This window comes from Bos indicus, chromosome 25, assembly GCF_029378745.1.
Source record: "Bos indicus isolate NIAB-ARS_2022 breed Sahiwal x Tharparkar chromosome 25, NIAB-ARS_B.indTharparkar_mat_pri_1.0, whole genome shotgun sequence".
In the NCBI taxonomy this organism is placed as follows: domain Eukaryota; kingdom Metazoa; phylum Chordata; class Mammalia; order Artiodactyla; family Bovidae; genus Bos; species Bos indicus.
In genome coordinates, this window is record NC_091784.1 from 19,983,836 (window position 1) to 20,001,048 (window position 17,213).

A 17,213-nucleotide genomic window follows, 5' to 3' on the forward strand; every position below is an offset into this window, starting at 1 on the left:
AGAAAAGCTATGACAAACCTAGACAGTGCATGAAAAAGCAGAGACATCATTTTGCTGACAAAGGTCCATATGGTCAAAACTATGGTTTTTCCAGTAGTCATGTACAGATGTGAGAGTTGGACCATAAAGAAGGCTGAGCACTAAAGAATTAATGCCTTTGAATTGTGGTGCTAGAGAACACTCTTGAGAGTCCCTTGGACTACAAGGAGATCAAACCAGTCAATCCTAAAGGAAATAAATCCTAAATACTCACTGGAAGGACTGATGCTGAAGCTGAAGCTCCAATATTTCGTCACCTAATATGAAGAGCTGACTCACTGGAAAAGACCCTGATGCTGGGAAAGAGTGAGGGCAGGAAGAGAAGCAGGTGATAGAGGATGAGATGGTTGAATGGCATCACTGACTCAATGGACATGAGTTTGAACAAACTCTGGGAGATAGTGAAGAACAGGAAGTCTGGTGTGGAGCAGTTCAAGGGGTCACAAAGAGTCAGACATGACTTAGCGATTGAACAACAACAAATAAAAAGAAATACATGTAAATTTAACAAAACATGTATAGAATTTATATGCTGAAACCTACAAAACATTGGCAAAACGAAGTCAAAGAAGATCAAAATAATTAGATATGCAATGTCCATGGATTGGAAGATTTTGTGGTAAAGATATCAATTCTTTTCCAAATTGATCTCTAGAAGTAATATATTTCCAATCAAAATTCCAGCAGAAAAGAGAAAAAATTCCAGCAGATTTCATATATAAATGAATAAGTTGATTCTCAAATTTTATACAAAAGATATAAAGACAAAGGTACTGTAAAAGCTGTAATAAAATTTAAAAAAGAAAATGGAATTTATATGACAGTCTCAAAAAGACAAAGCTGTAATAACAATGAAGAGATCAATAGTTGCTAGGTGTTAAGGCTGTAGAGAGTGTGATTATGAAGGAGTAGTACAAGGAAGTTTATTGAAGTCATTGGAACTGATAAACAAAATATAAAAATTTTAAATATATTATCTCTAACAAAAAGACATGCTAAATTATAAATACTTCCTTAACACCATAAATATTTTGTGCCTCAAATCAACAAAAAGCATCATGTTTAAAGGTGACATTCTAGAAGAATTCCATTAGAATCAGGAATAAGACAAAAGTGTTCACTATAACTACTGTTTAATTTGGAAGTGCTAATTAACACAGAAAAGTGAATTTTAAAAGAGGTGTGAAAGTGATAAATAAGGTAAAATATTCTAAATGTGTAGATATGATTGAGTACTTGAAAAACTAAATGCATCCAAAAATATTATTCAAAACTAAAAACTATTTAAATAAGTTGGTTTACTAATAGAAAAAAGTGAGAGAGCACATTAAATAGACTTATTAAACAAGGAATTCAATTGACCAATAAACATTCAACTTCTATTAAAGGAAAAAAACACTTTTTTGAGCAAAAAAGTAAAGCTCTTACTTCTCATGTTTGTTGAGGGTATGAGGAATGGGTACTCAAATACTGCTAGAAGAATATTAAATTAAAACATAACTTTTCTGGAAAGCAATACCAATAATAAAAGTAAATTCTAAAATCCTTATATTTTTATTACAACCCTTTCTTTGATCTAGCCATTTCACTTCCAGTAATTTATCCTAAGAAAATTATCATTATTGTATCCAGAAAATTGGCAACAAAGTTGTTCTTCATAGTTGTGTTTATTATATTGAAGTACTGGCATAAAGCATTAGCATAATAGGGGAACTGTGATCTTATCCTCCCAGTTACTACCCAATCCATGGCTTTGAGTGGTTGCCCATTCTATTTTATCCTAGCTACAGGTCTGGCTTTTTGATCCCTACCTTCCATCGTTATCACATCAGAAAAATTTAACTATGGTTGCCTTAATCCAGAAAGGCAACCCACTCCAGTATTCTTGCCTGGAGAATCCCAGGGATGGCGGAGCCTGGTGGGCTGCCATCTATGGGGTCGCACAGAGTCGGACACTACTGAAGCGACTTAGCATAGCATAGCATAGCATAGCATAGCATAGCATAGCCTTAATCCAGAGTGTGAGAATATGATAAAAAGTCCAGCCAGAATCTGAAGTCCCAGTCTTATTTCAGAACTGGCTGGGTTGATTCTGCTACCCTATTCCCATCCTGTCTGAGTAGAGTGAAACCGTGGCATACCATTCATCCATTCCTCTGACTTGGTGCTAAATTCGTAGGCTGTCACCCACAGCTGCTCATAAGGCACTTTGTTGGTCATCACAATTTGCAGAAGAGGGAAGGTACTCTTCTCCTTTTCCAACAGCTCCTCTTCCTTATTGATCAACTGCAGGGCAAAAGGGGATGCTGTTTATTGGGTGGGCAGTTCTTCTGAACCCTAGAAGCCACCATGGCAAATTCCTCAGTGCTTTGAAAACCAAGTTGAGGAAGATGCATGTTTGTCTGGAGAGTAAGACCGGAAAATAAGGTATGAACTTAAGCAAGAAGGTCTCTCTGTTACCTCTGAGAGTCATGGCACTTGAGATCAGTGAGTGAAACTTTACAATAATTGGCCACTTGCTCCATCATCTTTGCTTCCACCGTAACACATACATATTCCCATTTTCACAAATTTTTATATGTACTTTAACTGTTAACACAATGTTACCTTCTTGTGCTGAACTGCCTCAGAGGTAAGAACTTTAATGATTAAAGAACTTACTACTGTAGACAACTTCAGGGCAAGTTACTTAGCTTCTCCAAGACTTAGTTCTCCCATTTTAAATAGAGATAAATGAATATATAGTACCTACCCCAAAGATTTATTATGGATATTAAGTGATATATCACATATGAAGTCCTTTGTACATTATGTACATAATACATGCTTGATACATGTCAGCAATTATTCCATTATACTAATAACTCTTCTTTATGTACTGACTAACAAAGCCGATATAATGTAGGGGTATGGGAAAAGGTAGTTGAAACCAGAGAAAGAACTGGTCAATCAACAAATACTATCCACCTGACAGGTGATGTTAGGAAAACACATATCCAAAGACCAACAGAGCAGTACAGTCATAAGTGCCCATCCCAAGACCCCAAACCTCAAATTCCACCAGTGCTTGATCTAGGTTCTTTGAAAGCTCATTAAGCTTTTCAACATTGTTCTTCATTTCTTCTGTGGTCATTACTTCACGTTTCCTAAAACCTTCCAGTTCCTTGCTGTAGCCCTCAAGTTTCACTTCAAATTCTGAGCACCTGAAAGTAAAGACAATCCAATCATATTTGGATTTTCCATTTATCAGCACTGCTCAGCCATATTCAAGCCTGGGGAGAATATGATCTTCTGATACCATAGATGTAAAACTTACAAATATATGCTATTATACATAATTTGTAATCCTACCTCCCAGAGACAGCTGCTGTGAACCTATTGGTGGTTAAATATTTCCAGCTGTTTCTCATACAGGTAAATGTATATAAAATATATATTATAATATATATGCTATGTAATATATGTTGTTGTTTAGTTGCTAAGTCATATCTGACTCTTTTGTCACCCCAAGCACTGTAGCATGCCAGGCTACTGTTGTCCATGGGATTTCCCAGGCAAGAATACTGGTGTAGGTTGCCATTTCCTACTCCAGTGGAGCATTCTGATCCAGGGATTGAACCTGTGTCTCCTGCATTGGCAGCTGGATTCTTTACCACTGAGCCACCAGAGAAGCCCTAATAAAATATATACATGTATAAAATTCATGCATATACATATTATTTATTTATCTATTAGATATTTATTATTAAATGCCTAATTCCAAGAACTGCTCTAGGCATCAGGAATATATTTGTGAAGTACATCCGTAAGCTCCCTACCCTTATGGAGCTTGTATTTCAGTTTGGGGAAACCCAAACAGTAAACATATATGAATGGATGAATGAATGGATGGATAGATAAAACCATACATAGATAAATATGAAATAAGATATTTCTGATAGTGATAAATGCTCTGAAGAAAACAGAACATGTGAGGAGCTACTTTAGTTAGAGTGATCAGGGAAGACTATTCCAGAGATTTATCTACTTCATTCATATTATCAACAAACAAATGTACTTCTCCCTTTTCCTAAGAGGTAGATTAGCACAGTGTTAAGTGGATAGGTTCTAGAGCTGGACTGACTAGTTCAAGTCCCTACATTGCTACACAGTAGCTATGTGACCTTGTTCAAGTCCTTTAAACTCTTTAGGCCTCAGATAAAACAGGGGTGGATAAAGTACCTACTCTAGTAGTCAATAAGCTAACATACACAAAATGCCCAAATTGAGCCTGGTACATAATAATCACTATAAAAGTGTTCAGTCTCATTCCCTAGAATTTAAACTCTACCAATGCAGTTTTAATCTCTTTAATTCCTTATTGAATCTCCAGCACTTAGAAGAAGCATCTGGCATAATACCATCAGTATTCATTGAATGAATAAGGGGAATTTGCCATGGAGAACAATTATAGTAACATAAATTTAGCTATTATCTTAAAAATACTTAATTTTGTTATGGCAGTTTTGATGTTCTTTTTTTTTTTTTTTTCTTAAAAACAATTTAAAAGAGTTCATTTTCAATGGTTTGATTTGAATTTATTTCTAACTACACTGTGTGGTAAGTAGCCTCTGGTAAGGTCCTCAAAGAGACACACCTCCTGGTACTTATAGCCTTGTATAACCGTCCTCTTGAGTTTGGGCTAGAGCTAGTAACTCACTTCTAACAAAGAATATGGCAAAATTGATGGGATGTTACTTCCTCATTTTATATGCAAAGGTAGTCTTAAGTTGGAGCCACTGGTCATGCTTGATACCTGCAATAGAATAGGACATCCTTTTCTCTCCCTCCCTAGTCTTGCCTTATGGGCTCCTTCTCATCCTTCAAGTTTCATTTACATGAGCCCTTCCCAGATTTGCCCTTTGAATGCAACCACTGTGCTCCATTTTCCCATTCTTTTTCTTAATAGGGCTTCTGTCTTATCAGCTTTATCTTCCACCCCACACGTCCCTTTTCTTCTCTGTATTCTCAGAGAAGAGAAATGGATACAGGAGCCCAAGAGGAAAGCAGACAAGCTGGTTACTGCCTCTCATGCTTGTTTTTCACCAAAGTTTTAAGGATTCAGAGATAGAAAACTAAGTGCAACAAGACACATAGCACTAAGGTTTTGCTTTTGTTTTGTGATTTTATACTCTGATAGGTATTAATTTCAGAGAATGTCCTTATTAGGAAAGTCTCATTCATTTACTCACTCATTCATTCATTCATCAAAAGAGTGAGAACTTGCTATTTGCAAAGCATTATGTTCTCTCTGGACCCCGGAACACAATCTGGGTACTCTCCCTAAGATACCTTTCTTTCTATTTACAAGATGTACTCTCATGGCAAAGAGCAGCTCACAGTCCTGAGATGTTTGTCATGTATATTCCAGGTTACTTTTAGGCCCTTGGAACCTACCACTGAGTGGAACAAAATGGGAGGAAAGCTGATTCTCCTGTTGTCCACACAATTATGTGCTGCTGACTGCCTTTTCACATCATTAAGATTCTTTTTAGATGCCAAATACAGACTTACACACAAAAATAAATCTCTGATAAACGCACTTTTGAATTCTTCCCAGAGGGAAGTAGTATACAAACTCAGTGATTATTGGAAAATATTACTGTTACCTATTGCTTAAAATTTCTCTTTTACAAATTTATTGAAGTACAGTTGACTTGCAATATTATATTGGTCTCAGTTGTATAACACGGTGATTTGCTATCTTTATAGATCACACATTAGACAAAGTCATTATAAAATATTGACTATATTCCCTATGCTGTGCATTATATCACTGTAAAAATATTTTTTAGAACAGTTTATATTGCTTTAAATTTTTTATAATTATTTAGCCCATTACAATTTCTAAAGTGCTTTCAAATCCATAATATATACATATATATAAGTATGTCATTAGTAAATAGTAGGCACTCGGGAAATTTGATTAAGTAAATTGAGTTCTATTCCTAGGACCACCTGAAGTCTGTGGGAGAATATTGCAATAATTTTAAACTGTTATATTGTTAAGAATTCTGGGAAGAAACATAATTTACTCTGATGTTCAAAGAAAGAGACTTCAATGAAGGGACTACTTACAGAGGTGAGATGTGGGTAGGGTTAAAGGAACAAAGAGAGGAGAATGAAGCATCCAGAGACTAGTAACCTCAGAGGGAAGTCACTATGATCCCCAGGCCTGAGGGGACAATGAGAACTGGAAACACGGAGGAGAAAGAATTGTTATACCGGAGGGATGCAGCTACTGGCCAGAACCCCAGGAACAAGTAGGGAGGGAGAGGAGAAGCAGCACAGCAGCCACTCCCCAACCTCGAGAGGGCTTTCCACTGGCCATGCCTGTCTGGATCTAACAGACACAGGAGCTGAAGGCTAGAGACTGTAGGAATCAGCCAACCATGCATGGAGTGGACAGAGGAAGGTGGATAGAAATTGGGAGAGGGTGTGGGGACAACAAATGGAAATTGGCATTGAAGTAAAAAAAATTACTGTGGCCTGGGAAAATAAGATCATGTCTTTTAGAGAGAGAAGGGGATTGTTCTCATAGAAGATGAATGAACAAATGAGTATTTCTAAGCCCTCCTTGTAGGTTTTCTCAGGATTTATGCAAAAATGATGGACAGGAAGTTTAAGAGTTCATTAAAGAGAGGGCTGAGCCCAGGGTTGCAGGTGTCCGTAGAGCTGCTTCTCTGCTGAGCTCTGTGATTGAGAGCTCAGATACCAAGTGATGGGTCAAGCTTGAGTTTCCCTTCCAAGAAAAAGTCTGGCACTCTCCTCTCACCATGAATGACATGTGTTCCAATTTTTTCCAGAGCCACCCCTCAGTACCTATTAAGTTCAACAGTTACTATGAATGGTCTAAGATTAATGTTCTAGAAGTCTGCTCACAGGTAGTGCTTTGAAAGTGAAGAAGCATTTTTCTCCCTAAAGAAGTCATTGTTAATGTGCAAAAGAAGCTGACTGTTCCCGAATGCCTGCCATGTGCTGGATATCACTTAGGCACCACCTCAGACCATCTGATTTCATCCTTAACACAATGACACCTCTCACAAAATCAGATGATCTAAGATTGGTTCTACTATCCCCAGTTTCCAGATGAGGACACTTAGGCTCAAAAAAGATGAAGAAATTTACTCCTGTTCATCTAGCTTTTAAAATGGTTCTGCTTCTTGGTGAGGCATCAAAACTCAGTTCCACTGAGGGGGGAGAATATGTGTAAGGGGTGAGAGGGCATAGGAGGACCCTATACTTTCTGCTCAATTTTTCTGTGAACCTAAAACTGTTCTAAAAAGGAAAAAAGATGCTTGATCCTTGGAAGGAAAGCTATGACAAACCTAGGCAGCATATTAAAAAGCAGAGACATCACTTTGCTGACACAGGTCCGTATAATCAAAGCTATGATTTCTCTAGTAGCCATGTACAGATGTGAGAATTAGACCATAAAGAAGGCTGAGCACTGAAGAACTGATGCTTTCAAATTGTGATATCGGAGAACACTCTTGAGAGTCCCTTGGACTGATTTCCTTTAGTCAGTCCTAAAGGATGCTGATGCTGAAGCTGAAGCTGAAGCTCCAATACTTTTGCCATCTTCTGTGAAGAACCGACTAATTGGAAAAGACCATGATGTTGAGAAAGATCAAGGGCAGGAAGGGAAGGGGACGACAGAGGATGAGATGGTTGAATAGCATCACGGACTCAGTGGACATGAGTTTGAGCAAATTCTGGGAGATAGTGAAAGACAGGGAAGCCTGGCATGCTGCAGTCCACGGGGTTGCAAAGAGACAAAGCTTAGCAACTGAACAACAAAAAAAGCTTTACCTAAAAAGTATCTATTCATTGGGCTAAATTCTGGGTTCTGGGGACAGCAGCCATTTAGGTAGAGGGAGAACAAGGCTGTAGATAGAAACAAACATACACATCTATTTTGTTGTTTTGCTGGGCAAAGGTTGTTGTGAAGATAGCAACTTCCTCTCTTGGGATTATCCTTGAGTGCAATCTCCCATCCCTGCTTTTATCTGCCCTTTTCCTTTCTCCTGAGTATTAGCAAGGATTACGGAATTTAAAGTTGGGTACTAGGGGTTTCATGTGTGATGGGGATGGTAACTGGTATGAATTTGCAGTCCCTAAACAAAGTGCTATAAGTTGGTATGTGCATGTGTGAGTGTGTGTGCACGCATGTGCACATGCATATGTACACAAGCATGTCTTTACCAGATACATGATACCTGGCCCACTTCACTTGACATTGTCTGACTTCTTCAGTATGTGATATTTTGTCATTGTATTAAAATCTTTATTTAGCAGTCAAACACACTTTTGTGTCTAGAATAGAGCACAGCAAACATAGTAAAAAGCCATAATACTCAATGAAAAGATGATTACAGGCAGATTAGCACTGAATGAGATCAGCTGCAAAACAGGCAATTTCTCAGCTACCAACCATGTTTTATTATTCCTGTCTTGATATCTCACAGACCCATGGTCTTAAATGTAAGGCTGACAATTTTGCTATTATTATTGTAAGGCTGCTCTTATATGCTACTATTTTTGCCTTTTTCTCTCTGCAGCACTAAATTTCAATTGTTCAAGGCAGGGAGGGAAGGCATTGGTTGGAGTTACTACAGTGAAGCAGACTTACAGAGAATATCCCTTAGTGGGAAACAAAAGGAAATTCCTTCTCCAATTGTCATGAGCCTTCACCCACTCATTGCGGGATCAGGGGTGGCCCTAGACAGAACCAGGAACATATAGCATTTTATAAAGCTGGATATCATTTCTTAAACATCAGACTTTTCCTGTACCTTTTAATGAGGTCCATCTCTGCCTGATCCCTCTTGCTAAGGAGAAGGTTCCGGCTGTTTTCAAAGATATCTTCAATCTGGTCTGGCCAGAGGAATAGAGTGCTGTTCAGTTTGATATCCTCTTCTGCAAAACACACACAGTCTGCTTTAGGACACTGCTCAGTTCGCAATGAATTAATTCAGGAGAATAAGAGGTCAACAGCAGTGAGTATAGGGGTGGCAATTAATGAATAGGCCCTTTATTGATGAATGTTACCCAACATTTCCTGAGCACTTACCAAGGGCCAGGCTAGAAGGTAGATGGTATAATCATCTTTGTTTTTATAGATGGGAAACAAAGTTAAGCCAAGTGGTCAAGGTCACACCGCTAGGAGACAGCAGAGCAGATTTCAAACCCAGGACTAACCAACTCCAAAGCTTATGTTCTAACCACTATGCACTTCATTATCTTCCTAGGTTAGGTCTGAGTAGAATCCTAGCTAAAGTTTGGTACTATTCTTTACACTATTTCCCCTCATCTGAATTTCAGTCTGGGTTAAAGGTCAGTGGTAATATCAATGCCAGATACCCTACCCATTTTATGGCTCTGGTCAGTTAAAATGCCCTGGGTTTCCTATGTGCTCTTGGGAATTTAGGGGGTAGAGACCACAATGAGGGATTCCAGTGTGTGTTCACATGGTCAAGAGCACAGCTCATGAATGTGCAGGTGGATGGTTATGGGACCAATTTTTCACTCCCAGTCCCTATCTCTCCCTCCCATAATTCACAGGTATTTCCAGATGGAAAAAGTTTCTGAAATGTGACTTGTAGAGGTGATATTAGCTTTTCCTTCAGAACCTGGTCCTTACAAAGTTAGGTCCTTATTGAGTCCTAACTTGGCTCAATAAGCCATGAAGGGGCCCCGACCATTTCTTTCCTCTTAAAATATGCAGGAGCATGAAGGAAAGTGCCCTGGCTTCCTCAAAGGTAGGATTGTATTAAGATTATAGATAAATGAAATCTACCCATTTATAAAAGGACTCTGCATTTGAAAGAGACTTTTTTAGGAACACCACACATAAGATGCAAAGAAAGGCATCTAAGAACCAGTCAAGTCCCTAGATATTTCTTTTTGTCTACCAATAAGATTCTCTTCATTTGATTCAAATTTCTCTGGATAAGAGTGTGGAATTAGTGTCTCTAATATAGAGACACACTTAAAAAGCAGCTCTTCTGATACAGATATTTAGTGGGAGGATTGTGAACTCTTCTTTCCCGGCTCCTTATATCTAAACATATAAATATATACATACATTTGCATGTACACACAGGACATTGGACTTACGGGGCAAGTCTGCATAGTCCATCAAGAACTCCAGCCGTTCAACCGCATCTCTAAGTTGCCTCCTGAGTTTGAACACGGTGACATCGCTGGATTTCTTTAAGAATTCAATGAGGAATACTAGCTCCCCAGTGTTGATAGGAATCTCGCTGACTTTGTCGGCAATGAGGCTGTACTGATTACAGATGCTACAGGGAAAGTAACAGCCATCATCAACATCTAAAATAACTTTCTTATAAAACCCACTATACTAAGCAGACATGATTACTATTTGGAGATTAGAACATGGTTTTCCAGATTTTCTCTACCTGTAAATTCTTGATGGATAATATTCACATGCATACCATATTTAGAAATAATAAAAGTAGAAATGGTAATAATATATGACATGTACTATGCACTTTACCATGCCCATTCTAATCACTGAATGAGTATTAACTCCTTTAATTTTCACAAAATTTTTAAGAGTTAGGAACTATTAATATTATTAACATTTTATAATGGAAGAAATGAGGCTGAGTAACTTTATCCATTACTTTGCCAACAAAGGTCCATCTAGTCAAGGCTATGGTTTTTCCTGTGGTCATGTATGGATGTGAGAGTTGGGACTATGAAGAAGGCTGAGAGCCGAAGAATTGATGCTTTTGAACTGTGGTGTTTAGAGAAGACTCTTGAGAGTCCCTTGGACTGCAAGGAGATCCAACCAGTCCATTCTGAAGGAGATCAGCCCTGGGATTTCTTTGGAAGGAATGATGCTAAAGCTGAAGCTCCAGTACTTTGGCCACCTCGTGCAAAGAGTTGACTTATTGGAAAAGACTCTGATGCTGGGAGGGATTGGGGGCAGGAGGAGAAGGGGACGACATAGGATGAGATGGCTGGATGGCATCACTGGCTCGATGGATGTGAGTCTCAGTGAACTCTGGGAGTTGGTGATGGACAGCTCCCTGTCCTGGCGTGCTGCGATTCATGGGGTCGCAAAGAGTCGGACACAACTGAGCGACTGAACTGAACTGAACTGAACTTTATCCAAAGCAACATGATGTTTAGGTATCAGAGCCAGGATCTGAACCTGGTTTAACCGATTCCAAACGTTATACTCTTAACAAATAAGAGTTAAATCTTACTTGGTTCAGTCTTGGAAGACTGAACTTTTCTAAGAATCTGTCCATTTCTTCCAGGTTACCCATTTTATTCAACATAGTTTTAGAAGTCCTAGTTACAGCAATCAGAGAAGAAAAAGAAATAAAAGGAATTCAGATTGGAAAAGAAGAAGTAAAACTCTCACTGTGTGCAGATGACATGATACTATACATAGAAAACCCTAAAGATACTATCAGAAAATTACTATTCAGTGAATTTAGCAAAGTCATAAGATACAAAATCAATACACAGAAATCACTTGCATTCCTATATACTAACAATGAAAAATCAGAAAGAGAAATTAAAGAATCAATCCCATTCACCCTTGCAACAAAAAGAATAAAATATCTAGGAATAAAACTACCTAAGGAGACAAAATAACTGTATACAGAAAATTATAAGACATTGATGAAAGAAATCAAAGATTACATAAACAGATGGAGAGATATTCCATGTTCCTAGGTAAGAAGAATCAGTATTGTGAAAATGACTATACTACCAAAGGCAATCTACAGATTCAATGTGGTCCCTATCAAATTACTGATGGTATTTTTCATGGAACTAGAACAAAAATTTTTCACAATTCATATGGAAACACAAAAGACCTTGAATAATGAAAGCAGTCTTGAAAAAGGAAAATGGAGCTGAAGGAATCAACCTTCTTAACTTCAGCTTATACTACAAAGCTACAGTCATCAAAACCTATGATACTGGCACAAAAACAGAAATATAGACCAATGGAACAAGATAGAAAACTCAAAAACAAACCCACACACTCATGGGTACCTTATTTTTGACAAAGGAGGCAAGAATATATAATGGGGGCAAAGACAGCCTCTTCAATAAGTGGTGCTGGGAAAATTGGACAGCTACTTGTAAAAGAATGAAATTACAACACTTCCTAACACCATACACAAAGATAAACCTAAATGGATGAAAAACCTAAATGTAAGACCAGAAACTATAAAACTCTTAGAGGAAAACATAGGCAGAACACTCTCTGACATAAATCAAAGCCAGATCCTCAATAACCCACCTCCTAGAGTAATGGAAATAAAAACAAAAGTAAACAAGTAGGATTTGATTAAATTTAAAAGCTTTTGCACAGCAAAGGAAACTATAAGCAAGGTAAAAAGAGAACCCTTAGAATGGGAGAAAATAATAGCAAATGAAACAACTGACCAAGGACTAATTTCCAAAATATATATAAGCAGCTCATACAATTCAATACCAGAAAAACAAACAACCCAATCAAAAAGTGGGCAGGAGACCTAAACTGACATTTCTCCAAAGAAGACATACAAATGGCTAACAAACACATGAAAAGATGCTCAATATAGTTCATTAGCAGAGAAATGCAAATCAAAACTACAATGAGATATCACCTCACACCAGTCAGAATGGCCATCATCAAAAAGTCTACAAACAATAAATGCTTAAGAGGGTGTGGAGAAAAGAGAATGCTCTTGCACTGTTCGTGGGAATGTAAATCGATGCAGCCACTATGGAAGATGGTATGGAAATTCCTTAAAAAACTAGGAGCAAAACCAGTGTATGACCCAGCAGTCCCACTCCTAGCCATATACTCTGAGGAAAGCAAAATTGAAAAAGACACATGTACCCCAATGTTCATTGCAGCACTATTTACAATAGCTAGAACATGGAAGCAACCTAGACATCCATCAACAGATAAATGGATAAAGAAGCAGTGGTACATATATATAATAGAATATCACACAGCCCTAAAAAGGAATGCATCTGAGTCAGTTCTAATGAGGTGGATGAACCTAGAGCCAATTATACAGAGTGAAGTAAGTCAGAAAGAGAAAAACAATTATCGTATATGGGCTTCCCTGGTGGCTCAACTGGTAAAGAATCTGCCCGCAATGCGGGAGACCTGGGTTTGATCCCTGGGTTGGGAAGATCCCCTGGAGAAGGGACAGGCTACCCACTCCAGTATTCTGGCCTGGAGAATACCATGGACACCTGATCTGCCTCTTGAGAAATTTGATTGCAGGTCAGGAAGCAACAGTTAGAACTGGACATGGAACAATAGACTGGTTCCAAATAGGAAAAGGAGTACGTCAAGGCTGTATATTGTCACCCTGTTTATTTAACTTATATGCAGAGTACATCATGAGAAATGCTGGACTGGAAGAAACACAAGCTGGAATCAAGACTGCCGGGAGAAATATCAATAACCTCAGATATGCAGATGACACCACCCTTATGGCAGAAAGTGAAGAGGAACTCAAAAGCCTCTTGGTGAAAGTGAAAGTGGAGAGTGAAAAAGTTGGCTTAAAGCTCAACATTCAGAAAACGAAGATCATGGCATCCGGTCCCATCACTTCACGGGAAATAGATGGGGAAACAGTGGAAACAGCGTCAGACTTTATTTTTCTGGGCTCCAAAATCACTACAGATGGTGACTGCAGCCATGAAATTAAAAGACACTTACTCCTTGGAAGGAAATTTATGACCAACCTAGATAGCATATTCAAAAGCAGAGACATTACTTTGCCAACAAAGGTTCGTCTAGTCAAGGCTATGGTTTTTCCTGTGGTCATGTATGGATGTGAGAGTTGGACTGTGAAGAAGGCTGAGTGCTGAAAAATTGATGCTTTTGAACTGTGGTGTTGGAGAAGACTCTTGAGAGTCCCTTGGACTGCAAGGAGATCCAACCAGCCCATTCTGAAGGAGATCAGCCCTGGGATTTCTTTGGAAGGAATGATGCTAGAGCTGAAACTGCAGTACTTTGGCCACCTCATGCGAAGAGTTGACTCATTGGAAAAGACTCTGATGCTGGGAGGGATTGGGGGCAGGAGGAGAAGGGGAGGACAGAGGATGAGATGGCTGGATGGCATCACTGACTCGATGGATGTGAGTCTGAGTGAACTCCGGGAGTTTGTGATGGACAGGGAGGCCTGGCGTGCTGCGATTCATGGGGTTGCCAAGAGTCGGACACGACTGAGCGACTGATCTGATCTGATACAGTCCTTGGGGTCGCAAAGAGTCAGACACGACTGAGCAACTTTCACTTTCAATGCATATATATAGAATCTAGAAAGATGGTACTGAAGAATTTATTTGCAGGGCAGCAATGGAGAAACAGACATAGAGAACAGACTTATGGACACGGGGAAAAGGGAGGAGAGGGTGCAATGTATGGAGAGAGTAACATGGAAACTTAATTACCGTATGTAAAATAGACAATGGGAATTTGCTGTTTGCCTCAGGGAACTCAAACAGGGGCTCTCTATCAACCTAGAGGGGTGGGAAGGGAAGGGAGACAGGAGGGAGGGGACATATGTATACCTATGGCTGATTCATGTTGAGGTTTGACAAAAAACAAAATTCTGTAAAGCATTATCCTTCAATTAAAAAATAAATAAAAATTTAAAAAACAATAGCTATCATAGTTTTGCCCTCGCAGTGAGGAGGAGGTGGAGGAGGAGTCGCCTCGGGGAGATGGAGCATCGAGCTGGAGCACGGAGCCTGAGTGAGGGAGCCTAGCCGCCGGCCCGCCCGACGCGCCAGGCCGGCACGCCGCCCCAGCCTCTCCCTCGTCGTCAGGCCGCGAAGGCAGCGCTCGCGAGCCCGGGGGAGGGACAGAGTGTTGAGCGAAAGTGCTCCGGAAGGGGGCGGCCGGACGGAGCGAGCGCCCGCGCGTGTGGCGTGAAAGGAAGCCTCTGCTCGGCCCCTTCGCCTTCCCTTCTCTCCCCTACCCGCTCCCCGCCCCGCGCCCAACCCTGAAAGCAGCACCATTTCGGCGCGGCGGCCGATGTCAGTAAAAAGCAGCTCAACTCCAACCTCGACGGGGCCGACGAAACCTCAGAAAAAGAACAGCAAGAAGCAATTGAACATGTTGATGAAGTACAAAATGAAATAGAGGGACTTAATGAACAAGTCAGTGAGGAAATTTTTGAAAATAGAACAGAAGTATAACAAACTTCGCCAACCATTTTTTCAAAAGAGGTCCGAATTGATCGCCAAAATCCCAAATTTGGGGGTAACAACATTGGGGAGGAGGATGAAGAGGCGCTGCATTATTTGACAGGAGTTGAAGTGACAGAATTTGAAGACATTAAATCAGGTTACAGAATAGATTTTTATTTTTGATGAAAACCCTTACTTCGAGAATAAAATTCTCTCCAAATTTCATCTGAATGAGAGTGGTGATCCATCTTCAAAGTCCACTGAAATCAAATGGAAATCTGGAAAGGATTTGACGGAACGATCAAGTCAAACATGGAATAAAGCCAGTAGGAAGAGACAGCATGAGGAACCAGAAAGCTTCTTCACCTGGTATACTGATCATTCTGTAGCAGGTGCAGATGAGTTCAGTTCAGTTCAGCTGCTCAGTCGTGTCCGATTCTTTGCGACCCCATGGACTGCAGCATGCCAGGTCTCCCTGTCCATCACCAACTCCGGGAGTTTAGTCAAAACTCATGTCCATTGAGTCAGTGATGCCATCCAGCCATCTCATCCTCTGTTGTCCCCTTCTCCTCTTGCCTTTAATCTTTCCCTGCATCAGGGTCTTTTCAAATGAGTTAGCTCTTCACATCAGGTGGCCAAAGTATTGGAGTTTCAGCTTCAGCATCAGTCCTTCCAATGAACATTCAGGACTGATTTTCTTTAGGATGGACTGGTTGGATCTCCTTGCAGTCCAAGGGACTCAGATGAGTTAGGAGAGGTCATCAAAGATGATATTTGGCCAAATCCATTACAGTACTACTTGGTTCCTGACATGGATGATGAAGGGAAAGGAGAAGAGGAAGACAGTAATGATGAAGAGGAAGAAGGGTTGGAAGATATTGATGAAGAAGGGGATGAGGATGAAGGTGAAGATGAAGATGATGATGAGGGGGAGGAAGGAGAGAAAGATGAAGGAAAAGATGACTAATGTAACACTGATGGATTCCAACCTTTTTAAATTTTCTCCAGTCCCTGGGAGCAACTTGCAGTCTTTTTATTTTTCCTCCTCTTGTGCTCAGTCGCCCTGTTTTTGAGGTCTCTTTTCTCCTTTATACAATAGTTCACAACTTATTTGGGGGAGGGGGGGAATACCTTGAGCAGAATTCAGTAGGAAAAGAATCTCTACCCCTTTCTGTTCCAAATTCATTTTTATCCCCTCCTGTCTCAAAAAATATATATTGGTCTCTGCCCCCAGTTCCTAGCACCAAGCCCATGAAACCCATGTAATTTTATGGGTGATAGGAGTATCATTTATTTTAGTGAGGTGACTCAGGGTGACTCCTGGATGAGGAGCTGGTCACTGGAAAGACTGAGCCATGATTAGAAGCCTGGAACAAATTAATTAAACTCAAGAAAAGGGTCACTAGAACTTTCAATTTATACCTGGTTGGTCAGAAGCACAGACGCACAACTCGAATTTGTGACTGGTGTCTGAAATTATGAGAGACAGTCTTATAGGACTGAGCCCGGAACCTGTGGAAGCTGATGCTACCTCTGGGAAGACAGTGTTGGAATTAAGCTGAATTGTAGGGCACCCAGCTGAACTGATTTGTGTGGGGAAAGTCCTCTACACATTTGGTGACCAGCAGTGACAAGAATGAAGAGTTCTATATAAAAGTAAAGGAAACACACAGAAAACACACAGTAGGGAAGATATGGATTTTTGCTACTCATGAGTTAGACTGAGTTGAGTCTTTCGTTTATACCCATTAACTACTAGACCCTCTAAAAGTCCTGAATATGGGTTGATAATATCATAAATCTGGCCAAAATAACTCCTTAGCAATATCCAGGGATAAGTTAAGCACAACAAACACTGTTTTCTACATGTACTGACAATATCATTTAAAATAAAGATCCAGGGGTCCTGTAAGCACAGGGCTATTCTCTGTCTGGTGTAGTGA

The 17,213-nt window shown here is 39.7% G+C and overlaps 1 protein-coding gene and 1 pseudogene across 2 annotated transcripts in view; one reads left to right on the forward strand and one right to left on the reverse strand.

Annotated features, from left to right (window-relative positions):
* DNAH3 (dynein axonemal heavy chain 3) overlaps positions 1-17,213 on the reverse strand; it is a 254,086-nt gene that overhangs the window by 196,057 nt on the left and 40,816 nt on the right. For both annotated transcript variants that reach the window (XM_070779177.1, XM_070779176.1), the window contains 4 exons: positions 10,198-10,382; positions 8,874-8,997; positions 3,089-3,242; positions 2,181-2,325 (listed from right to left, as the gene is read on the reverse strand). In XM_070779177.1, the coding sequence (XP_070635278.1) occupies positions 2,181-2,325; positions 3,089-3,242; positions 8,874-8,997; positions 10,198-10,382 (608 nt within the window). The remainder of the gene's footprint in view (positions 1-2,180; positions 2,326-3,088; positions 3,243-8,873; positions 8,998-10,197; positions 10,383-17,213) is intronic.
* On the forward strand, positions 12,828-16,382 carry LOC109578036 (protein SET-like; annotated as a pseudogene).